The sequence below is a fragment of the Oncorhynchus mykiss genome, chromosome 32, assembly GCF_013265735.2.
Source record: "Oncorhynchus mykiss isolate Arlee chromosome 32, USDA_OmykA_1.1, whole genome shotgun sequence".
Lineage (NCBI taxonomy): Eukaryota > Metazoa > Chordata > Actinopteri > Salmoniformes > Salmonidae > Oncorhynchus > Oncorhynchus mykiss.
In genome coordinates this window covers 11,110,034-11,136,060 of record NC_050572.1, presented here as the reverse complement: position 1 = coordinate 11,136,060, position 26,027 = coordinate 11,110,034, and the positions used below count along the sequence as shown (strand labels likewise).

Here is a 26,027-nt window from a genome sequence, read left to right as displayed (position 1 = left end):
TCCCTCTCTCTTTATCTCTGTCCCCCTCTTTATGTCCCTCTCTCTTTATCTCTGTCCCCCTCTTTCGGTCACAACTCAGGATAAGACCCAGATGCAGACACAGGAGGCCAATAGTACAGTTCTCAGATGATTTATTGTAAACACCGGGCAGGCAAAGGGCAGGTCGAGGACAGGCAGAGGTTCGTAAACAGGTCAGAGTCAGGCAGGAACAGGAAGGCAGGCAGGCAGGCAAAGGGGTCAGGGCAGCCAGAGGGTCGTAAACAGGTCAGAGTCAGGCAGGAACAGGACGGCAGGCAGGCAGGCAGGCAGGCAGGCAGGCAGGCAGGCAGGCAGGCAGGCAGGCAGGCAACGGGGTCAGGGCAGGCAGAGGTTTGTAAACAGGTCAGAGTCAGGCAGGCAACGGGGTCAGGGCAGGCAGAGGTTCGTAAACAGGTCAGAGTCAGGCAGGAACAGGAAGGCAGGCAGGCAGGCAAAGGGGTCAGGGCAGCCAGAGGGTCGTAAACAGGTCAGAGTCAGGCAGGAACAGGACGGCAGGCAGGCAGGCAGGCAGGCAGGCAGGCAGGCAGGCAGGCAGGCAACGGGGTCAGGGCAGGCAGAGGTTTGTAAACAGGTCAGAGTCAGGCAGGTACAGGCAGGCAACGGGGTCAGGGCAGGCAGAGGTTCGTAAACAGGTCAGAGTCAGGTAGGAACAGGAAGGCAGGCAGGCAGGCAAAGGGGTCAGGGCAGCCAGAGGGTCGTAAACAGGTCAGAGTCAGGCAGGAACAGGACGGCAGGCAGGCAGGCAGGCAGGCAGGCAGGCAGGCAACGGGGTCAGGGCAGGCAGAGGTTTGTAAACAGGTCAGAGTCAGGCAGGTACAGGCAGGCAACGGGGTCAGGGCAGGCAGAGGTTCGTAAACAGGTCAGAGTCAGGCAGGTACAGGATGGCAGGCAGGCAGGCAGGCAGGCAACGGGGTCAGGGCAGGCAGAGGTTTGTAAACAGGTCAGAGTCAGGCAGGAACAGGACGGCAGGCAGGCAGGCAGGCAAAGGGGTCAGGGCAGGCAGAATGGTCAGAACCGGGAAAAACTAGGAAACAGAACAGGAAGATGGGAAAACACGCTGGTAAAGCGTGACAAGACCAGATGAACTGGCAACAGACAAACAGAGAACGCAGGTGTAAATACACAGGGGATAATGACGAAGATGGGTGACACCTGGAGAGGGATGGAGACAAGCACAAAGACAGGTGAAACAGATCAGGGTGTGACACTTTATCTCTACCCCACTCTTTCTGTCACTCTCTCTCTTTATCCCTACTCTCTCTCGCTCTCTTTATCCCTACTCTCTCTCTCCTTTATCCCTACTCTCTCTTTCTTTATACCTACTCTCTCTCTCTCTTCATCCATACTCTCTCTCTCTTTATCCCTACTCTCTCTCTTTTTCCCTACTCTCTCTCTCTTTCCCTACTCTCTCTCTCTTTATCCCTACTCTCTCTCTCTTTATCCCTACTCTCTCTATCTCTTTATCCCTAATCTCTTTCTTTATCCCTAATCTCTTTCTTTATCCCTAATATCTCTCTTTCTTTATCCCTACTCTCTCTTTATCCCTACTCTCTCTCTCTTTATCACTACTCTCTCTCTCTTTATCCCTAGTCTCTTCATCCCTACTCTCTCTGTCTTTATCCCTACTCTCTCTCTTTATCCCTACTCTCTCTCTCTCTCCTTAACCCTACTCTCTCTCTTTATACCCACTCTCTCTCTCTTTATCACTACTCTCTCTCTCTCTTCATCCCTACTCTCTCTTTATCCCTACTCTCTCTCTCTCTCTCTTTACCCCCACTCTCTCAAATTCAAATTCAAATTCAAGCTGCTTTATTGGCATGAAAAACATTGTGTCAATATTGCCAAAGCAACAATGTATACAATATACATTGTAACAAAATTGTAAATGATAGCAAATAATAATATAAAATGGTAGTAAATAATAATACAAAAATAAATACAATAAAATGGTAACAGTCTACAGTAAACATTAATAATTATAGTAATAACAATAATAGTAATAATAAGTAAGTTACTGTTTACTATGCAGATGTTATTATTCAGTGTCCCTCAGGCTATGGCAGGAAAATACATATTTGGCTGCAAGAGGAGCCATTGCTCCTTCGCCCATGAGTATTCTTAATTTTTCCTCTGGGTTCAATTTGTAAAAATTTGGAATATATGTAGTAATTTCTGTGAATAATGAGTCTCTTTGTGAGGAATATTTATCACAGTAAAGGAGAAAGTGCATCTCTGTCTCTACCTCCCCTGTCATGCAGTGACCACATACACGCTCCTCTTTGGGTAGCCATGTCTTTTTATGTCTGCCGGTTTCTATTGCCAATCGGTGGTCACTCAGCCTGTACTTGGTAAGGATCTGTCTCTGCTTCGTATCTCTGACAGAGTAGAGATAATCAGCCAATTCATATTCTCTGTTTAGGGTCAGATAGCAATTTAGTCGGCTTTGGGATTTTGTTTCGTTTTTCCAGTATTGTAAGTATGATTCCTTTGATTGGTTCATGATTTTGTTTATTGGAATTCTTTCTTTTGAAGCAGTGCTGGTGTCAGCTTGATTGGTGAGGTCCAACACCAGCTGACTGAGAGGGCTCGTTTCTGGGCTCAGCTCTTGGGCTTGAAGTGCTTTAAATTGCAGACTCGAATTTGGACTTGAATTTAGATGTAGCCAAAATTTTAATGATCTTTTCTGTATTTTCATTATTACTGGAAAACGGCCCAATTCTGCCCTACATGCATTAGTTGGTGTATTTCTCTGGACTTGTAGAATTTTCCGACAGAATTCTGCATGTAGGGTTTCAATTGGATGTTTGTCCCACATTTTAAAATCCAGTTTATTGAGTGGCCCCCAAACCTCACTTCCATAAAGTGCTATTGGTAGGATTACACTGTCAAATATTTTAGTCCAAATTCTAATTGGGATGTTGATTTTGAATAATTTCATTTTTATTGCATACATTGCTCTGCGGGCTTTTTCTTTGAGTGCATTCACTGCCATATTAAAGTTTCCCGATGCAGATATGGTCAGACCAAGGTAGGTGTAATTTTTTGTGTGTTCAATTAAGGTGTTGTTCAGGGTGAATTTACATTTTTGTTTCTGACATCTGGTTTTTTTTTGGAAAATCATGATTTTAGTTTTTTGGAAATTTACTGCCAGGGCCCAATTATGGCAATATTGCTCCAGAATATTAATGTTTTGTTGAAGACCTTCTTTGGTTGGTGATAGAAGTACCAAGTCATCAGCATATAGCAGGTATTTCACCTCTGTGTCAAATAGTGTGAGTCCTGGGGCTGGAGATTGGTCCAACATGTCTGCTAATTCATTGATATAAATGTTGAAAAGATTTGGACTCAAATTGCAGCCTTGTCTCACACCTCGACATTGTGAAAAAAATTCTGTTCTTTGGTTTTTGATTTTTATTGCACACTTATTTTCTGTGTACATACATTTTATTAAGTCATACACCTTACCACCAAGCCCACTTTGTAGAATTTTGTAGAATAGCCCTTCGTGCCAAATCGAATCAAATGCTTTTTTAAAGTCAATAAAGCAAGCAAAGATTTTGCCCTCTTTTTTTTGGTGGACGTGTTTATTAATTAGTGTGTGTAAGGTGTATATATGGTCAGTAGTGCGATGGTTAGGGAGAAAGCCAATTTGACATTTACTTATTACATTCTTTTCTTGAAGAAAGGTTTGAATTCTTGAATTCAAAATGCTACAGAAAATCTTTCCCAAGTTACTGTTGACGCAAATTCCCCTGTAATTATTGGGGTCTGATTTGTCTCCACTTTTGTGGATAGGGGAGATGAGCCCCTGGTTCCAGACATCAGGGAAGTAGCCAGAAGTTAAAACCATGTTGAACAATTTAAGCACAGCATTTTGCAACTCAGGTGTGCTGTTTTTCAGCATTTCATTTCTGATGTTGTCTACACCACAAGCCTTTTTTGATTTAATAGATTTTAGCTTTTCATTTAGTTCTTGTTGGGTTATTGGGTAATCTAATGGATTTTGGTTGTTTTTAATGACTGATTCCAGGATGTTCAATTTTTCTTTAATTTCTAATTGGTTCTGGTTTAAGTCTTTTTGTGGGATGTTTTTGTATAGATTATCAAAGTAAGTTTTCCAAATTCCTACATCTTGTATGGCTAATTCTTGTGGCTTTGTTGTGCTTAAATTGTTCCACATGTCCCAGAACTGATTTTGGTCAATTGCGTTTTCAATTTCATCAAGTGTCTTGTTGGTATAATTCAATTTCTTGCATTTCAGTGTTTGTTTATACTGTTTCAGAGTTTCAAAGTATTCATATCGTAGCTCTGGGTTGTTTTGCTGCTTATGTTTTTTGTTTGACATTTGTCTTAGGTGTTTTCTAATTGTTTTACATTCATTATCAAACCATTTGTCAGAAACATTTTGATTTTTGCTTCTGATGTTGCATTGCTTTGGTTTTCTCAAATTTGCTTTCGATGCTGCTTTTTGGAATATGCAGTTGATGTTTTGGGTAGCTGAATTGACACCATCTTTATTGTTTTGGTACTGTGAGTTATTGAAAAACTGTATAGAGTTCATCATTTCATTTGAGTTCAATGTTTCAATGAATGCCTCTGCACTGTTTGGAGCCCATCTGAACGATTGGTTTATGTTGTAAAGTTTATTGGGCTGTTTTTTTGAATGAATATTGCCAGTTAATTTCTTCAGAAACACATTGATCTGACTGTGATCTGACAATGGTGTCTGTGGTCTGACAGTGAATGCACTAATGGAGGAGGGGTCAATGTCAGTGATGGCATAATCGACTACACTTGTCCCAAGAGCTGAGCAGTAAGTAAACTGACCTAAAGAGTCCCCTCTGATTCTACCATTAAGCATGTACAGGCCTAAGGCTCGACAGAGATGTACTAACTCTTTTCCATTTTTGTTCAGTATTTGGTCAGGACTGTTTCTATTATTTATAATAGGGCTACTGTACAAGGAGGGGTGTCCAAATATGTGGTGGTTACCTCCCGCATCAGTGTAGTCAGGCTCAGAACCTGTTCTTGCATTGAAATCTCCACAAAGAAGCACTTTACCCTGCGCCTGAAATGTAATGATTTCTGTCTGGAGATTGTCAAAAAACTGATCATCATAATATGATGAATCTGAAGGAGGAGCATAAGCTGCACATATGTATACATCATTGTCACAATAGATTGTACCTTTGTTAAGTTTTAGCCAAATGTGAGTGGTACCTTTTTTCATTTCATTCAGTGCTAAGTCCTGCTTATGCCAAATGATGATTCCACCTGAGTCTCGGCCCCGTTTAACATTTTTATGTTTGATTGATGGTAGTAAACTTTCTCTATAGCCTGAGGGACACTGAGTATCTATGTCTCCACGACACCATGTTTCCAGTAGGATTATGATGTCCTGTCCCTTGATGTTTTTAATCAATTCTGGATTAGTTGTTTTATAACCAAAATGTGAAGAGTATAGGCCCTGGATATTCCAAGAGCTGATAGTTAATGATCTCATTTATAATAAGTGATATTCACTGGTTTGAGTAAAGTACATTAAAAAAAAGTACATACAAGTACACTCTCTCTCTCTCTTTACCCCTACTCTCTCTTCATCCCTACTCTCTCTCTCTCTTTCTTTATCCCTACTCTCTCTCTCTTTATCCCTACTCTCTCTCTCTCTTCATCCCTACTCTCTCTCTCTCTCTCTTTATCCCTACTCTCTCTCTCTTTATCCCTACTCTCTCTCTCTTTACCCCTACTCTCTCTTCATCCCTACTCTCTCTCTCTTTATCCCTACTCTCTCTTTATCCCTACTCTCTCTTTATCCCTACTCTCTCTTTATCCCTACTCTCTCTTTCTTTATCCCTACTCTCTCTCTCTTTATCCCTACTCTCTCTCTCTTTATCCCCACTCTCTCTCTCTCTTTATCCCTACTCTCTCTCTCTTTTTCCCTACTCTCTCTCTTTATCCCTACTCTCTCTCTCTTTATCCCTACTCTCTCTCTCTTTATCCCTACTCTCTCTCTCTTTTTCCCTACTCTCTCTCGCTTTATCCCTACTCTCTCTCTCTTTATCCCTACTCTCTCTCTCTTTATCCCCACTCTCTCTCTCTCTTTATCCCTACTCTCTCTCTCTTTTTCCCTACTCTCTCTCTTTATCCCTACTCTCTCTCTCTTTATCCCTACTCTCTCTCTCTTTACCCCTACTCTCTCTTCATCCCTACTCTCTCTCTCTTTATCCCTACTCTCTCTTTATCCCTACTCTCTCTTTATCCCTACTCTCTCTTTATCCCTACTCTCTCTTTCTTTATCCCTACTCTCTCTCTCTTTATCCCTACTCTCTCTCTCTTTATCCCCACTCTCTCTCTCTCTTTATCCCTACTCTCTCTCTCTTTTTCCCTACTCTCTCTCTTTATCCCTACTCTCTCTCTCTTTATCCCTACTCTCTCTCTCTTTATCCCTACTCTCTCTCTCTTTTTCCCTACTCTCTCTCGCTTTATCCCTACTCTCTCTCTCTTTATCCCTACTCTCTCTCTCTTTATCCCCACTCTCTCTCTCTCTTTATCCCTACTCTCTCTCTCTTTTTCCCTACTCTCTCTCTTTATCCCTACTCTCTCTCTCTTTATCCCTACTCTCTCTCTCTTTATCCCTACTCTCTCTCTTTTTCCCTACTCTCTCTCTTCATCCCTACTCTTTCTCTTTATCCATACTCTCTCTCTTTATCCCTACTCTCTCTCTCTTTACCCCCACTCTCTCTCTTTATCCCTACTCTCTCTCTTTATACCTACTCTCTCTCTCTTTATCCCTACTCTCTCTTTATCCCCACTCTCTCTCTCTTTATCCCTACTCTCTCTCTCTTTATCCCTACTCTCTCTCTCTTTATCCCTACTCTCTCTCTTTATACATACTCTCTCTCTCTCTTAATACCTACTCTCTCTCTCTCTCTCTCTTTATCTCCACTCTCTCTCTCTTCATCCATACTCTCTCTCTTTATACCTATTCTATCTCTCTCTCTCTCTTTATCCCTACTCTCTCTCTTTATCCCTACTCTCTCTCTCTCTTTATCCCTACTCTCTCTCTTTATACCTACTCTCTCTCTCTCTTTCTCTCTCTCTCTTTATCCCTACTCTCTCTCTCTTTATACCTACTCTCTCTCTTTATACCTACTCTCTCTCTCTCTCTCTTTATCCCTACTCTCTCTCTTTATACCTACTCTCTCTCTCTCTCTTTATTCCTACTCTCTCTCTTTATACCTACTCTCTCTCTCTCTCTCTTTATCCCTACTCTCTCTTTATACCTACTCTCTCTCTCTCTCTTTATACCTACTCTCTCTCTTTATCCCTACTCTCTCTCTTTATACCTACTCTCTCTCTTTATACCTACTCTCTCTCTCTCTTTATCCCTACTCTCTATCTTTATACCTACTCTCTCTCTCTCCCTACTCTCTCTCATTATCCCCACTCTCTCTCTCTCTCTCTCTCTCTCTTTATCCCTACTCTCTCTCTCTTTATCCCTACTCTCTCTCTCTTTATCCCTACTCTCTCTCTTTATCCCTACTCTCTCTCTTTATACATACTCTCTCTCTCTCTTAATACCTACTCTCTCTCTCTCTCTCTCTTTATCTCCACTCTCTCTCTCTTTATCCATACTCTCTCTCTTTACACCTACTCTATCTCTCTCTCTCTCTTTATCCCTACTCTCTGTCTTTATCCCTACTCTCTCTCTCTCTTTATCCCTACTCTCTCTCTTTATACCTACTCTCTCTCTCTCTTTCTCTCTCTCTCTTTATCCCTACTCTCTCTCTCTTTATACCTACTCTCTCTCTTTATCCCTACTCTCTCTCTTTATACCTACTCTCTCTCTCTCTCTCTTTATCCCTACTCTCTCTCTTTATACCTACTCTCTCTCTCTCTCTTTATTCCTACTCTCTCTCTTTATACCTACTCTCTCTCTCTCTCTCTTTATCCCTACTCTCTCTCTTTATACCTACTCTCTCTCTCTTTATACCTACTCTCTCTCTCTCTCTCTCTCTTTATCCCTACTCTCTCTCTTTATACCTACTCTCTCTCTTTATCCCTACTCTCTCTCTTTATACCTACTCTCTCTCTCTCTTTATCCCTACTCTCTGTCTTTATACCTACTCTCTCTCTCTCCCTACTCTCTCTCATTATCCCCACTCTCTCTATCTCTCTCTCTCTCTTTATCCCTACTCTCTCTTTATACCTACTCTCTCTCTTTATCCCTACTCTCTCTCTTTATACCTACTCTCTCTCTTTATCCCTACTCTCTCTCTTTATACCTACTCTCTCTCTCTCTTTATCCCTACTCTCTCTCTTTATCCCTACTCTCTCTCTTTATACCTACTCTCTCTCTTTATCCATACTCTCTCTCTTTATACCTACTCTCTCTCTCTCTCTTTATCCCTACTCGCTCTCTTTATACCTACTCTCTCTCTCTCTTTATCCCTACTCTCTCTCTTTATCCCCTCTCTCTCTCTCTCTCTCTCTCTCTTTATCCCTACTCTCTCTCTTTATACCTACTCTCTCTCTTTATCCCTACTCTCTCTCTTTATACCTACTCTCTCTCTCTCTCTTTATCCCTACTCTCTCTTTTTATACCTACAATCTCTCTCTCTCTTTATCCCTACTCTCTCTCTCTTTTTCACTACTCTCTCTCTCTATATCCCCACTCTCTCTCTCTTTATCCCTGCTCTCTCTCTTTTTCCCTACTCTCTCTCTTTATCCCTACTCTCTCTATCTTTATACCTACTCTCTCTCTCTCTCCCTACTCTCTCTCATTATCCCCACTCTCTCTCTCTCTCTCTCTCTCTTTATCCCTACTCTCTCTTTATACCTACTCTCTCTCTTTATCCCTACTCTCTCTCTTTATACCTACTCTCTCTCTTTATCCCTACTCTCTCTCTTTATACCTACTCTCTCTCTCTCTTTATCCCTACTCTCTCTCTCTTTATCCCTACTCTCTCTCTTTATACCTACTCTCTCTCTTTATCCATACTCTCTCTCTTTATACCTACTCTCTCTCTCTCTCTTTATCCCTACTCGCTCTCTTTATACCTACTCTCTCTCTCTCTTTATCCCTACTCTCTCTCTTTATCCCCTCTCTCTCTCTCTCTCTCTCTTTATCCCTACTCTCTCTCTCTTTATCCCTACTCTCTCTCTCTTTATCCCTACTCTCTCTCTCTTTATCTACTCTCTCTCTTCATCCCTACTCTTTCTCTTTATCCCTACTCTCTCTCTTTATCCCTACTCTCTCTCTCTTTACCCCCACTCTCTCTCTTTATCCCTACTCTCTCTCTTTATACCTACTCTCTCTCTCTTTATCCCTACTCTCTCTTTATCCCCACTCTCTCTCTCTTTATCCCTACTCTCTCTCTCTTTATCCCTACTCTCTCTCTCTTTATCCCTACTCTCTCTCTTTATCCCTACTCTCTCTCTTTATACATACTCTCTCTCTCTCTTAATACCTACTCTCTCTCTCTCTCTCTTTATCTCCACTCTCTCTCTCTTTATCCATACTCTCTCTCTTTATACCTACTCTATCTCTCTCTCTCTCTTTATCCCTACTCTCTCTCTTTATCCCTACTCTCTCTCTCTCTTTATCCCTACTCTCTCTCTTTATACCTACTCTCTCTCTCTCTTTCTCTCTCTCTCTTTATCCCTACTCTCTCTCTCTTTATACCTACTCTCTCTCTTTATCCCTACTCTCTCTCTTTATACCTACTCTCTCTCTCTCTCTCTTTATCCCTACTCTCTCTCTTTATACCTACTCTCTCTCTCTCTCTTTATTCCTACTCTCTCTCTTTATACCTACTCTCTCTCTCTCTCTCTTTATCCCTACTCTCTCTCTTTATACCTACTCTCTCTCTCTCTCTTTATACCTACTCTCTCTCTCTCTCTCTTTATCCCTACTCTCTCTCTTTATACCTACTCTCTCTCTTCATCCCTACTCTCTCTCTTTATACCTACTCTCTCTCTCTCTTTATCCCTACTCTCTATCTTTATACCTACTCTCTCTCTCTCCCTACTCTCTCATTATCCCCACTCTCTCTCTCTCTCTCTCTCTCTCTTTATCCCTACTCTCTCTTTATACCTACTCTCTCTCTTTATCCCTACTATCTCTCTTTATACCTACTCTCTCTCTTTATCCCTACTCTCTCTCTTTATACCTACTCTCTCTCTCTCTTTATCCCTACTCTCTCTCTTTATCCCTACTCTCTCTCTTTATACCTACTCTCTCTCTTTATCCATACTCTCTCTCTTTATACCTACTCTCTCTCTCTCTCTTTATCCCTACTCGCTCTCTTTATACCTACTCTCTCTCTCTTTATCCCTACTCTCTCTCTTTATCCCCTCTCTCTCTCTCTCTCTCTCTCTTTATCCCTACTCTCTCTCTTTATACCTACTCTCTCTCTTTATCCCTACTCTCTCTCTTTATACCTACTCTCTCTCTCTCTCTTTATCCCTACTCTCTCTCTTTATACCTACAATCTCTCTCTCTCTTTATCCCTACTCTCTCTCTCTTTTTCACTACTCTCTCTCTCTATATCCCTACTCTCTCTCTCTTTATCCCTGCTATCTCTCTTTTTCCCTACTATCTCTCTTTATCCCTACTCTCTCTCTCTTTATCCCTACTCTCTCTCTCTTTTTCCATACTCTCTCTCTCTTTATCCCTACTCTCTCTCTTTATCCATACTCTCTCTCTCTCTCTTTATCCCTACTCTCTCTATCTTTATCCCTACTCTCTCTCTTTATCCCTACTCTCTCTATCTTTATCCCTACTCTCTCTCTTTATCCCTACTATCTCTCTTTATACCTACTCTCTCTCTCTCTCTCTCTCTCTATTTATCCCTACTCTCTCTCTTCATCCCTACTCTCTCTCTCTTTATCCCTACTCTCTCTTCATCCCTTTCTCTCTTTCTCTCTTTATCCCTACTCTCTCTCTCTTTATACCTACTCTCCCTCTCTTTATCCCTACTCTCTGTCTTTATCCCTACTCTCTCTCTTTATACCTACTCTCTCGCTCTCTTTATCCCTACTCTCTCTCTTTATCCCTACTCTCTCTCTTTATACCTACTCTCTCGCTCTCTTTATCCCTACTCTCTCTCTTTATCCCTACTCTCTCTCTTTATCCCTACTCTCTCTTTTTATACCTCTCTCTCTCTTTATCCCCACTCTCTCTCTCTTTATCCCTACTCTCTCTCTTTATACCTACTCTCTCTCTCTCTCTCTCTCTCTCTTTATCTCCACTCTCTCTCTCTTTATACCTACTCTCTCTCTCTCTCTCTCTTTATCCCTACTCTCTCTCTTTATACCTACTCTCTCTCTCTCTCTCTTTATCCCCACTCTCTCTCTTTATACCTACTCTCTCTCTCTCTCTTTATCCCTACTCTCTCTCTTTATACCTACTCTCTCTCTTTATACCTACTCTCTCTCTCTCTCTTTATCCCTACTCTCTCTCTTTATACCTACTCTCTCTCTTTATCCCTACTCTCTCTCTTTATACCTACTCTCTCTGTCTCTCTCTCTTTATCCCTACTCTCTCTCTTTATACCTACTCTCTCTCTCTCTCTCTTTATCCCTACTCTCTCTCTTTATACCTACTCTCTCTCTCTTTATCCCTACTCTCTCTCTTTATACCTACTCTCTCTCTCTCTTTATCCCTACTCTCTTTCTTTATACCTACTCTCTCTCTCTTTATCCCTACTCTCTCTCTCTTTATCCCTACTCTCTCTCTCTTTATCCCTACTCTCTCTCTCTTTATCCCTACTCTCTCTCTTTATCCCCACTCTCTCTCTCTTTATCCCTACTCTCTCTGTCTTTATCCCGACTCTCTCTCTTTATCCCTACTCTCTCTCTCTTTATACCTACTCTCTCTCTCTCTCTTTATCCCTACTCTCTCTCTTCATACCTACTCTCTCTCTCTCTCTTTATCCCTACTCTCTCTCTCTTTATCCCTACTCTCTCTCTTTATACCTACTCTCTCTCTCTCTTTTTCCCTACTCTCTCTCTTTATACCTACTCTCTCTCTCTCTTTATACCTACTCTCTCTCTCTCTTTATCCCTACTCTCTCTGTCTTTATACCTACTCTCTCTCTCTCTTTATCCCTACCCTCCCCACCCCCCACTGATGTTGAATAAATATGTTACGATAGGTTGTTTTCAAAGGTGTTTTGACTGCCTGTGTAAAGTGTACAAGTGTTACCCAAGTGTTATTTAAATTAGTAGTTGTATACTTGTGTTCTTTCTAACAGCAGTTATGAGGTATTCACACAGACACACACACACACACACACACACACCACACACACACACACACACCACACACACACACACACACACACACACACAGTGTATTTCTGTAATTGTGTTCTTTCTAATCAGATCATCAAGATGTATTCTTTCCTGGATTACATCATGGGAGGCTGTCAGATCCAGTTCACAGTAAGACTGTGTGTGTGTGCGTGCGTGTGTGTGTGCGTGCGTGCGTGCGTGCGGGTGGATGGGTGGTTGAAAGCAGACAGATTCATTTGTAAACAGGGAGATGCCAAAAAGTGAGCGAGAGAGTTAGAATTAGCATTTTAAGAACAACAATAAACAATACCGTTGTGACCTGCTGCGGTCATTCCCTTGTGAGATGGCAGTGTCAATGCAAGATCACGTTGTTCAAAGTGGCTAGAGACGACTCGTTAATGAGAGAGAGAGAAATAATGACACGGGAAGTATTAGATTCCATTATTTGCTTCAGTTTCATCCCGAGATAATAAGAGGAAAAAAACTGGCACCTATCTTTCTTCCTCGCTAGAGCTCCCCTACCCAACCAGAGCTCGATGGGCCCCGACAGTATACATCGGATTAGTGCCCGGGTAGGGCCTGTTTTTCCATCAATAACTAGGGTACATACAGGGCAGGGTAGGGCCTGTTTTTCCATCAATAACTAGGGTACATCCAGGGCCGGGTAGGGCCTGTTTTTCCATCAATAACTAGGGTACATACAGGGCAGGGTAGGGCCTGTTTTTCCATCAATAACTAGGGTACATCCAGGGCCGGGTAGGGCCTGTTTTTCCATCAATAACTAGGGTACATACAGGGCAGGGTAGGGCTTGTTTTTCCATCAATAACTAGGGTACATACAGGGCAGGGTAGGGCCTGTTTTTCCATCAATAACTAGGGTACATACAGGGCAGGGTAGGGCCTGTTTTTCCATCAATAACTAGGGTACATACAGGGCAGGGCCTGTTTTTCCATCAATAACTAGGGTACATCCAGGGCCGGGTAGGGCCTGTTTGTCCATCAACAACTAGGGTACATCCAGGGCAGGGTAGGGCCTGTTTTTCCATCAATAACTAGGGTACATCCAGGGCCGGGTAGGGCCTGTTTTTCCATCAATAACTAGGGTACATCCAGGCCCGGGTAGGGCCTGTTTTTCCATCAATAACTAGGGTACATCCAGGCCCGGGTAGGGCCTGTTTTTCCATCAACAACTAGGGTACATCCAGGGCCGGGTAGGGCCTGTTTTTCCATCAATAACTAGGGTACATCCAGGGCAGGGTAGGGCCTGTTTTTGCATCAATAACTAGGGTACATCCAGGGCTGGGTAGGGCCTGTTTTTCCATCAATAACTAGGGTACATCCAGGGCAGGGTAGGGCCTGTTTTTCCATCAATAACTAGGGTACATCCAGGGCAGGGTAGGACCTGTTTGTCCATCAATAACTAGGGTACATCCAGGGCCGGGTAGGGCCTGTTTTTCCATCAATAACTAGGGTACATCCAGGGCAGGGTAGGGCCTGTTTGTCCATCAATAACTAGGGTACATCCAGGCCCGGGTAGGGCCTGTTTTTCCATCAACAACTAGGGTACATCCAGGGCCGGGTAGGGCCTGTTTTTCCATCAATAACTAGGGTACATCCAGGGCAGGGTAGGGCCTGTTTTTGCATCAATAACTAGGGTACATCCAGGGCTGGGTAGGGCCTGTTTTTCCATCAATAACTAGGGTACATCCAGGGCCGGGTAGGGCCTGTTTGTCCATCAATAACAAGGGTACATCCAGGGCCGGGTAGGGCCTGTTTGTCCATCAATAACTAGGGTACATCCAGGGCCGGGTAGGGCCTGTTTGTCCATCAATAACTAGGGTACATCCAGGGCAGGGTAGGGCCTGTTTGTCCATCAGTAACTAGGGTACATCCAGGGCCGGGTAGGGCCTGTTTGTCCATCAATAACTAGGTTACATCCAGGGCCGGGTAGGGCCTGTTTATCCATCAATAACTAGGGTAAATCCAGGACAGGGTAGGGACTGTTTTTCCATCAATAACTAGGGTACATCCAGGGCTTCACTAAATGTATTAGTAACATTTTGAATCAGAGCCATTTGCTCGTTCTCTGCTGCACAGTCATCTGTCATATCTGACTAAGATCATAACATGGTGTCGGAAGTGCTTCAACCTTGTCAAATATAAGATTGGAGAGATTATTTCCTTGAGTTTTGTCTAGGTTAGAGTGAATAAAAGTAGCTGACAGCTCTCTCATGTCTCTTTGTTGAGCAGAGCAGCCCAAGCGGGGCTGTTGCTATGGTTACGCACAGACTCAGAACCGCCATGAGCAGAGTGCATGCAGAGCAAGCTGAGGGAGCGAGTGACAGACCGAAAGTAGCAGCTAATCAGTGGTGTAAAGTACTTAAATAAAATACTTTAAAGTACTACTCCAATCGTTTTCTGGGGGTATCTGTACTTTACTTTACTATTTATATTTTGGACAACTTTTACTTCACTACATTACTAAAAAAATATTGTACTTTTTACTCCACACATTTTCCCTGAAACCTAAAAGTAGGTAGGGCCTGAACGTCGCGGGCTGGGTAGGGTAGGGCCTAAACATCGCGGGCTGGGTAGGGTAGGGCCTGAACATCGCGGGCTGGGTAGGGTAGGGCCTGAACATCGCGGAGGAACAGTGGGTTAACTGCCTTGTTCAGGGGCAGAACGACAGATTTTTACCTTGTCAGCTTGGGGATTCGATCTTGCAACCAGTAATCTTTCAGTAACTAGTCCAACGCTCTAACCACTTGGCTACCTGCCTCCCCATTAAGAGATGAAGTCTAGACAGGCTGCTTTAGGAAACATTCTAAATTAGCGAACTCACACCCCAAAAGTCTAGAGCGATAAAAGGCTACACTGATCACTTGTGCTTGGCTACCAGATGTACAGTGGGGCAAAAAAGTATTTAGTCAGCCACCAATTGTGCATGTTCTCCCACTTAAAAAGATGAGAGAGGCCTGTAATTTTCATCATAGGTACACTTCAACTATGACAGACAAAATTAGAAAAAAAATCCAGAAAATCACATTATTATTTGCAAATTATGGTGGAAAATAAGTATTTGGTCAATAACAAAAGTTTATCTCAATACTTTGTTATATACCCTTTGTTGGCAATGACAGAGGTCAAACGTTTTCTGTGAGTCTTCACAAGGTTCTCACACACTGTTGCTGGTATTTTGGCCCATTCCTCCATGCAGGTCTCCTCTAGAGCAGTGATGTTTTGGGACTGTTGCTGGGCATCACTGACTTTCAACTCCCTCCAAAGATTTTCTATGGGGTTGAGATCTGGAGACTGGCTAGGCCACTCCAGGACCTTGAAATGCTTCTTACGAAGCCACTCCTTCGTTGCCCGGCCGGTGTGTTTGGGATCATTGTCATGCTGAAAGACCCAGCCAAGTTTCATCTTCAATGCCCTTGCTGATGGAAGGAGGTTTTAACTCAAAATCTCACAATACATGGCCCCATTCATTCGTTCCTTTACACGGATCAGTCGTCCTGGACCTTTGCAGAAAAACAGCCCCAAAGCATGATGTTTCCACCCCCTTGCTTCGCAGTAGGTATGGTGTTCTTTGGATGCAACTCAGCATTCTTTGTCCTCCAAACAGGACGAGTTGAGTTTTTACCAAAAAGTTATATTTTGGTTTCATCTGACCATATGACATTCTCCCAATCTTCTTCTGGATCATCCAAATGCTCTCTAGCAAACTTCAGACGGGCCTGAACATGTACTGGCTTAAGCAGCAGGACACGTCTGGCACTGCAGGATTTGAGTCCCAGGCGGCGTAGTGTGTTACTGATGGTAGGCTTTGTTACTTTGGTCCCAGCTCTCTGCAGGTCATTCACTAGGTCCCCCCGTGTGGTTCTGGGATTTTTGCTCACTGTTCTTGTGATCATTTTGACCCCAGATGGAGGGAGATTATCAGTGGTCTTGTATGTCTTCCATTTCCTAATAATTGCTCCCACAGTTGATTTCTTCAAACCAAGCTGCTTACCTATTGCAGATTCAGTCTTCCCAGCCTGGTGCAGGTCTACAATTTTGTTTCTGGTGTCCTTTGACAGCTCTTTGGTCTTGGCCATAGTGGAGTTTGGAGTGTGACTGTTGGAGGTTGTGGACAGGTGTCTTTTATACTGATAACAAGTTCAAACAGGTGCCATTAATACAGGTAACGAATGGAGGACAGAGGAGCCTCTTAAAGAAGAAGTTACAGGTCTGTGAGAGCCAGAAATCTTGCTTGTTTGTAGGTGACCAAATACTTATTTTCCACCATAATTTTTAAATAAATTCATAAAAAATCCTACAATGTGATTTTCTGGATTTTTTTCTCTCATTTTTCTGTCATAGTTGAAGTGTAACTATGATGAAAATTACAGGCCTCTCCCATCTTTTTAAGTGGGAGAACTTGCACAATTGGTGGCTGACTAAATACTTTTTTGACCCACTGTATAGGTGTCTCTGGCCTAATATTTACATTAAGGAAGTGTGATCATAGCCTAATCATTATTTTAGCACTTGGCATACGTTTATGGATGACAAAGTTAACTCGCCATTTCCCAAAACGTGCTCAGTGGGGAATTTCTGTTTTGCGATCTGTTGCCCATGTCGACAAACAGGGTTTAATTCGCTTAAATAGTCCTAGGCACTATATATATATATACAGTGCCTTGCGAAAGTATTCGGCCCCCTTGAACTTTGCGACCTTTTGCCACATTTCAGGCTTCAAACATAAAGATATAAAACTGTATTTTTTTGTGAAGAATCAACAACAAGTGGGACACAATCATGAAGTGGAACGACATTTATTGGATATTTCAAACTTTTTTAACAAATCAAAAACTGAAAAATTGGGCGTGCAAAATTATTCAGCCCCCTTAAGTTAATACTTTGTAGCGCCACCTTTTGCTGCGATTACAGCTGTAAGTCGCTTGGGGTATGTCGCTATCAGTTTTGCACATCGAGAGACTGCCATTTTTTTCCATTCCTCCTTGCAAAACAGCTCGAGCTCAGTGAGGTTGGATGGAGAGCATTTGTGAACAGCAGTTTTCAGTTCTTTCCACAGATTCTCGATTGGATTCAGGTCTGGACTTTGACTTGGCCATTCTAACACCTGGATATGTTTATTTTTGAACCATTCCATTGTAGATTTTGCTTTATGTTTTGGATCATTGTCTTGTTGGAAGACAAATCTCCGTCCCAGTCTCAGGTCTTTTGCAGACTCCATCAGGTTTTCTTCCAGAATGGTCCTGTATTTGGCTCCATCCATCTTCCCATCAATTTTAACCATCTTCCCTGTCCCTGCTGAAGAAAAGCAGGCCCAAACCATGATGCTGCCACCACCATGTTTGACAGTGGGGATGGTGTGTTCAGCTGTGTTGCTTTTACGCCAAACATAACGTTTTGCATTGTTGCCAAAAAGTTCAATTTTGGTTTCATCTGACCAGAGCACCTTCTTCCACATGTTTGGTGTGTCTCCCAGGTGGCTTGTGGCAAACTTTAAACAACACTTTTTATGGATATCTTTAAGAAATGGCTTTCTTTTTGCCACTCTTCCATAAAGGCCAGATTTGTGCAATATACAACTGATTGTTGTCCTATGGACAGAGTCTACCACCTCAGCTGTAGATCTCTGCAGTTCATCCAGAGTGATCATGGGCCTCTTGGCTGCATCTCTGATCAGTCTTCTCCTTGTATGAGCTGAAAGTTTAGAGGGACGGCCAGGTCTTGGTAGATTTGCAGTGGTCTGATACTCCTTCCATTTCAATATTATCGCTTGCACAGTGCTCCTTGGGATGTTTAAAGCTTGGGAAATCTTTTTGTATCCAAATCCGGCTTTAAACATCTTCACAACAGTATCTCGGACCTGCCTGGTGTGTTCCTTGTTCTTCATGATGCTCTCTGCACTTTTAACGGACATCTGAGACTATCACAGTGCAGGTGCATTCATACGGAGTCTTGATTACACACAGGTGGATTGTATTTATCATCATTAGTCATTTAGGTCAACATTGAATCATTCAGAGATCCTCACTGAACTTCTGGAGAGAGTTTGCTGCACTGAAAGTAAAGGGGCTGAATAATTTTGCACGCCCAATTTTTCAGTTTTTGATTTGTTAAAAAAGTTTGAAATATCCAATAAATGTCGTTCCACTTCATGATTGTGTCCCACTTGTTGTTGATTCTTCACAAAAAAATACAGTTTTATATATTTATGTTTGAAGCCTGAAATGTGGCAAAAGGTCACAAAGTTCAAGGGGGCCAAATACTTTCGCAAGGCACTGTATATATATATAGTATTTTTTTGCACATTTTATTAAACTGACACATTTGACTATGTTCAACTTTTATTCATTTCCACAAAATGTGTGTCAGACCCCCCCCCCCCCCCAAAAAAAAAACAAAACAAATCTCTGACTTGCATAGCGCAGGTGTTGGTCAGCTAAATGTTCGCTGTAGTGGAATTTTAGCTAAAGAGAATTTGCATACATGGGGATTTTTGTTGTTGTTGTTGTTGTAGGCTCCAGGGGGGGGGGGAAGCAATTTTACATAATTTTACATGTCTGGATCACAGCAGGCTGCCGAGGGGAGAACGGCTCATTATAATGGCCGGAATGGCGCAAATGGAAAGCCACCAACAAGCGCTCAGCATATGTGGGAACTCCTTCAAGACGGTTGGAAAAGCATTCCAGGTGAAGCCAAGAGCGTGCAAAGTTGTCATCAAGGCAAAGGGCGGCTATTTGAAGAATCTCAAATCTCAAATATATTTTGATTTGTTTAACACTTTTTTGGTTACTACATGATTCCATATGTCTTATTTCATAGTTTTGATGTCTTCAGTATTTTTCTACAATGTAGAAAATAGTCAAAAAAATAAAGAAAAACCCTTGAATGAGTAGGTGTGTCCAAACTTTTGATTAGTACTGTATATTTTTTAGGGGACACCTATTTTAGCTCTGCCCCACCTGCCCTGAATGACGGGTCGTCACTGGTGCCAGCGATCTCCTGTTGTCTGGTTTCTTAAGCAGAATCTTTTTTTAAAACCACACAAGTGATCCAATTCTGAAACTGACAAACTGAGATCAGTAAAAACGACCTTGTCTTGAATGCAGCCAATAGCCTAGCCCTAGGCTAACGAAACGAGCGGAAATATGAGATATGAGGAGGAAATTATAGTGGTCTGTCCAGTGGCACTGACCAACTCAATGCGCAACACACTCACTTGTGATGGCGGATGAGCTTGTGCCTATATCCCTCAACACAGCCTAGGTACTTAGTAAAACAATGTTGTTCCCTCAATGTTGGGATTTGATGCAATATTTTGGTAGCCTACGGACGGATAATATACTGTATAGTCTTCTCTTTTTCAGCGGTAGACTTGCTTTCCAACCTGTGTTTTCTCAGCGATTATATAAAATATTTTAGCTGCTCACTCTTCACTGACAGATACAAAATCAGCTGATTAATATTTGCTTTATTTGTTTGATACAGCTGTTTGATATTGTGCTTTAATTTGGGCTAAACACAATCCACAGCAACAACATTTTTAAAGCTTTTGATGGCTAAATTCTACTCTCTGATGTAGTGCTTTGAATTATTACATTATTTCTGTACAGACAGAAGTAGTTCTAGGATAATTCTATAATTTTGGCAAATGTATTTCAATTTATTAATACAGGGGTGACTGCAGTTTTTTTTTCTTCCTGTCAGTTAAGACCTAGACAACCTGGTGAGGGGGGTTCAGTTAAGACAACCTGGTGAGGGGGGTTCAGTTAAGACCTAGACAACCTGGTTAGGGGAGTTCTGTTAAGACCTAGACAACCTGGTGAGGGGAGTTCTGTTAAGACCTAGACAACCTGGTGAGGGGGGTTCAGTTAAGACCTAGACAACCTGGTTAGGGGAGTTCTGTTAAGACCTAGACAACCTGGTGAGGGGAGTTCTGTTAAGACCTAGACAACCTGGTGAGGGGAGTTCTGTTAAGACAACCTGGTTAGGGGAGTTATGTTAAGACCTAGACAACCTGGTGAGGGGAGTTCAGTTAAGACCTAGACAACCTGGTGAGGGGGGTTCAGTTAAGACCTAGACAACCTGGTGAGGGGGGTTCTGTTAAGACCTAGACAACCTGATGAGGGGAGTTCAGTTAAGACCTAGACAACCTGGCGAGGGGGGTTCAGTTAAGACCTAGACAACCTGGTGAGGGGGGTTCAGTTAAGACCTAGACAACCTGGTGAGGGGGGTTCAGTTAAGACCTAGACAACCTGGTGAGGGGGGTTCAGTTAAGACCTAGACAACCTGGTGAGGGGAGTTCAGTTAAGAGTTCAGTTAAGACCTAGACAACCTGGTGAGGGGAGTTCAGTTAAGACCTAGACAACCTGGTGAGGGGAGTTCTGTTAAGACCTAGACAACCTGGTGAGGGGAGTTCAGTTAAGACAACCTGGTGAGGGGAGTTCTGTTAAGACCTAGACAACCTGGTGAGGGAGTTCTGTTAAGACCTAGACAACCTGGTGAGGGGAGTTCTGTTAAGACAACCTGGTGAGGGGAGTTCTGTTAAGACCTAGACAACCTGGTGAGGGGAGTTCAGTTAAGACCTAGACATCCTGGTGAGGGGAGTTCTATTAAGACCTAGACAACCTGGCGAGGGGAGTTCTATTAAGACCTAGACATCCTGGTGAGGGGAGTTCTATTAAGACCTAGACAACCTGGTGAGGGGAGTTCTGTTAAGACCTAGACAACCTGGTGAGGGGAGTTCAGTTAAGACAACCTGGTGAGGGGAGTTCAGTTAAGACAACCTGGTGAGGGGAGTTCTGTTAAGACAACCTGGTGAGGGGAGTTCTGTTAAGACCTAGACAACCTGGTGAGGGGAGTTCTATTAAGACCTAGACAACCTGGTGAGGGGGGTTCAGTTAAGACCTAGACAACCTGGTGAGGGGAGTTCAGTTAAGACCTAGACAACCTGGTGAGGGGGGTTCAGTTAAGACCTAGACAACCTGGTGAGGGGGGTTCAGTTAAGACCTAGACAACCTGGTGAGGGGGGGTCGGTTAAGACCTAGACAACCTGGTGAGGGGGGTTCAGTTAAGACCTAGACAACCTGGTGAGGGGGGTTCAGTTAAGACAACCTGGTGAGGGGAGTTCTGTTAAGACCTAGACAACCTGGTGAGGGGAGATCAGTTAAGACCTAGACAACCTGGTGAGGGGGGTTCAGTTAAGACCTAGACAACCTGGTGAGGGGGGTTCTGTTAAGACCTAGACAACCTGGTGAGGGGAGTTCAGTTAAGACCTAGACAACCTGGTGAGGGGGGTTCAGTTAAGACAACCTGGAGAGGGGAGTTCTGTTAAGACCTAGACAACCTGGTGAGGGGAGTTCAGTTAAGACCTAGACAACCTGGTGAGGGGAGTTCAGTTAAGACCTAGACAACCTGGTGAGGGGAGTTCTGTTAAGACCTAGACAACCTGGTGAGGGGAGTTATATTAAGACCTAGACAACCTGGTGAGGGGAGTTCTATTAAGACCTAGACAACCTGGTGAGGGGAGTTCAGTTAAGACCTAGACAACCTGGTGAGGGGGGTTCAGTTAAGACCTAGACAACCTGGTGAGGGGGGTTCAGTTAAGACCTAGACAACCTGGTGAGGGGGGTTCAGTTAAGACCTAGACAACCTGGTGAGGGGGGTTCAGTTAAGACCTAGACAACCTGGTGAGGGGGGTTCAGTTAAGACCTAGACAACCTGGTGAGGGGGGTTCAGTTAAGACCTAGACAACCTGATGAGGGGAGTTCAGTTAAGACCTAGACAACCTGGCGAGGGGGGTTCAGTTAAGACCTAGACAACCTGGTGAGGGGGGTTCAGTTAAGACCTAGACAACCTGGTGAGGGGGGTTCAGTTAAGACCCAGACAACCTGGTGAGGGGGGTTCAGTTAAGACCTAGACAACCTGGTGAGGGGAGTTCAGTTAAGACAACCTGGTGAGGGGAGTTCTGTTAAGACCTAGACAACCTGGTGAGGGAGTTCTGTTAAGACCTAGACAACCTGGTGAGGGGAGTTCTGTTAAGACAACCTGGTGAGGGGAGTTCTGTTAAGACCTAGACAACCTGGTGAGGGGAGTTCAGTTAAGACCTAGACATCCTGGTGAGGGGAGTTCTATTAAGACCTAGACAACCTGGTGAGGGGAGTTCTGTTAAGACCTAGACAACCTGGTGAGGGGAGTTCAGTTAAGACAACCTGGTGAGGGGAGTTCAGTTAAGACAACCTGGTGAGGGGAGTTCTGTTAAGACAACCTGGTGAGGGGAGTTCTGTTAAGACCTAGACAACCTGATGAGGGGAGTTATATTAAGACCTAGACAACCTGGTGAGGGGGGTTCAGTTAAGACCTAGACAACCTGGTGAGGGGAGTTCAGTTAAGACCTAGACAACCTGGTGAGGGGGGTTCAGTTAAGACCTAGACAACCTGGTGAGGGGGGTTCAGTTAAGACCTAGACAACCTGGTGAGGGGGGTTCGGTTAAGACCTAGACAACCTGGTGAGGGGGGTTCAGTTAAGACCTAGACAACCTGGTGAGGGGGGTTCAGTTAAGACAACCTGGTGAGGGGAGTTCTGTTAAGACCTAGACAACCTGGTGAGGGGAGTTCTGTTAAGACAACCTGGTGAGGGGAGTTCTGTTAAGACCTAGACAACCTGGTGAGGGGAGTTCAGTTAAGACCTAGACAACCTGGTGAGGGGGGTTCAGTTAAGACCTAGACAACCTGGTGAGGTGGGTTCTGTTAAGACCTAGACAACCTGGTGAGGGGAGTTCAGTTAAGACCTAGACAACCTGGTGAGGGGGGTTCAGTTAAGACAACCTGGTGAGGGGAGTTCTGTTAAGACCTAGACAACCTGGTGAGGGGAGTTCAGTTAAGACCTAGACAACCTGGTGAGGGGAGTTCAGTTAAGACCTAGACAACCTGGTGAGGGGAGTTCTGTTAAGACCTAGACAACCTGGTTAGGGGAGTTATATTAAGACCTAGACAACCTGGTGAGGGGAGTTCTATTAAGACCTAGACAACCTGGTGAGGGGAGTTCAGTTAAGACCTAGACAACCTGGTGAGGGGGGTTCAGTTAAGACCTAGACAACCTGGTGAGGGGGGTTCAGTTAAGACCTAGACAACCTGGTGAGGGCGGTTCAGTTAAGACCTAGACAACCTGGTGAGGGGGGTTCAGTTAAGACCTAGACAACCTGGTGAGGGGGGTTCAGTTAAGACCTAGACAACCTGGTGATGGGAGTTCAGTTAAGACCTAGACAACCTGGTGATGGGAGTTCTGTTAAGACCTAGACAACCTGGTGAGGGGAGTTCAGTTAAGACCTAGACAACCTGGTGAGGGGAGTTCAGTTAAGACCTAGACAACCTGGTGAGGGGGGTTCTGTTAAGACCTAGACAACCTGGTGATGGGAGTTCTGTTAAGACCTAGACAACCTGGTGAGGGGGGTTCAGTTAAGACCTAGACAACCTGGTGAGGGGGGTTCAGTTAAGACCTAGACAACCTGGTGATGGGAGTTCAGTTAAGACCTAGACAACCTGGTGAGGGGGGTTCAGTTAAGACCTAGACAACCTGGTGAGGGGAGTTCAGTTAAGACCTAGACAACCTGGTGATGGGAGTTCTGTTAAGACCTAGACAACCTGGTGAGGGGAGTTCAGTTAAGACCTAGACAACCTGGTGAGGGGAGTTCTGTTAAGACCTAGACAACCTGGTGAGGGGAGTTCTGTTAAGACCTAGACAACCTGGTGAGGGGGGTTCAGTTAAGACAACCTGGTGAGGGGAGTTCTGTTAAGACCTAGACAACCTGGTGTGGAGTTCCTTACTAATTAGTGACATTAATTCATCGATCAAGTAGAAGGTTGGAGCGAAAAGCCACAGACACTCCGCCCTCCCTGGAATGAGTTTGACACTTTGTAGCTGCGATTGTGTTGCATCAATTGGCTGAACCTCAGGCGGATATGATTCTATAAGGATAATAATGTAACTAATTGGCACATTAAATAACTGTAGATCGATAGTAAAGTGCAACGCTGCAGAGATGATGATGTCATCAGCTCATGTCTTTTAGAGCATAACCAGGTCATGGAAATTGAATCTCATTCTAGTGATAACGCGCTTCTCTCTCTCTCTCTCTCGCCACAACAGCCAGGCGTTGGGCTCAAAACATTGGCTACAGTGTTGTGCAACGGGACGGACCGGTCCGACCCGAATCAATTCTCAGAAGTCCGAATATAGGCGCTGACTGAAAATCAGCCTATACGTTTTTGTAGGTGGCAGGATAATTAATGAGGAGGTAACTTGATTTAACTCTGATCGCTTCTATTAGAATAGTGACAATTATTTTCATGCCACGTGAGGATCCGGTCAAATAGGTGCCAGAATAAAACAGTCCAAAACTGAGTGGTACTGGATCCTGTCCCGGCAGGATCCGCCTAACATTAGGCACTTATGCTGCTGCCAGATGATGCTCGATTTATCTCAGTATGAATGGTCACCATAGCGACTTGGTTACAACCTTTACATTGTGTGCGTGACCGTGTGTGTGTGTCCCAGGTGGCCATAGACTTTACAGCGTCAAACGGAGACCCCAAAAACAGTTGTTCTCTCCACTACATCCATCCATACCAGCCCAATGAATACCTGAAAGCCCTGGTGGCTGTGGGCGAAATATGTCAAGACTATGACAGGTAACGTATCAATTACCTAATCAATGAACTGTAATGGGACAATGATGATAGATTGTTTACTTTGGGCAAAAAGTTCCACATGACTCATTGCATCAAGTAATGTTATGTAATGTCTCTCTCTCTCTCTTTCTCTCTCTCTCTCCCCATTTCTCTCTCTCTGTCTCTCTCTCTCTCTCTCTCTCTCCCTGTCTCTCGCTCTCTCTCCCTGTCTCTCTCTCTCTTTCTCTCTCTCTCCTCGTCTCTCTCTCTCCCCGTCTCTCTCTGTCTCTGTCTCTCTCTCCCTGTCTCTCTCTGTCTCCCTCCCTCTCTCTCTCTCTCTCTCTCTCTCTCTCCTTGTCTCTCTCACTCCCTGTCTCTCTCACTCTCTGTCTCCCTCTCTCTCTCTCTCCTTCTCTCTCTCTCTCTCTCTCTCTCTCTCTCTCTCTCTCTCTCTCTCTCCCTGTCTCTCTCACTCTCTGTCTCCCTCTCTCTCTCTCTCTGTCTAGTGATAAGATGTTTCCAGTGTTTGGGTTTGGAGGTCAGATCCCACCTGACTTCAAGGTTAGAGATATTCAATCAAAGCTGCTTTGGGGATGTCTGGAGAGTGATGTTTGGAGTCGCCTAGTTGATCATACAAAATGGTGTTCTAGAGTTCCATTCCAGTAGATATTACACTATGTTGTGAGGTGTGTCTGTGTGTAAACTCCACTCTCACACGTTCCAGTAGATATTACACTATGTTGTGAGGTGTGTCTGTGTGTAAACTCCACTCTCACACATTCTCAGGTCTCGCACGATTTTGCCGTGAACTTTGATGAAGACAATCCAGAATGTTCTGGTGAGCATCACGCCTGTCACCCCTTCTAACACACACCCTTCTAATACACACACATGTAACACACACACACACACACACACACACACACACACACGTACAATGTACACAACTGGCCTGGTGTGGGTGTGAGAGGTTATTTAAGTTAAGTTTATAATACGCTAATCTGAAT

The 26,027-nt window shown here is 43.8% G+C and overlaps 1 protein-coding gene across 2 annotated transcripts in view; it reads left to right on the top strand.

Annotated features, from left to right (window-relative positions):
• Nucleotides 1-26,027, top strand: part of LOC110487914 (copine-4) — an 86,945-nt gene that overhangs the window by 56,910 nt on the left and 4,008 nt on the right. For both annotated transcript variants that reach the window (XM_036970665.1, XM_036970664.1), the window contains exons 11-14: nucleotides 12,427-12,486; nucleotides 24,908-25,041; nucleotides 25,527-25,581; nucleotides 25,807-25,858. In XM_036970665.1, the coding sequence (XP_036826560.1) occupies nucleotides 12,427-12,486; nucleotides 24,908-25,041; nucleotides 25,527-25,581; nucleotides 25,807-25,858 (301 nt within the window). The remainder of the gene's footprint in view (nucleotides 1-12,426; nucleotides 12,487-24,907; nucleotides 25,042-25,526; nucleotides 25,582-25,806; nucleotides 25,859-26,027) is intronic.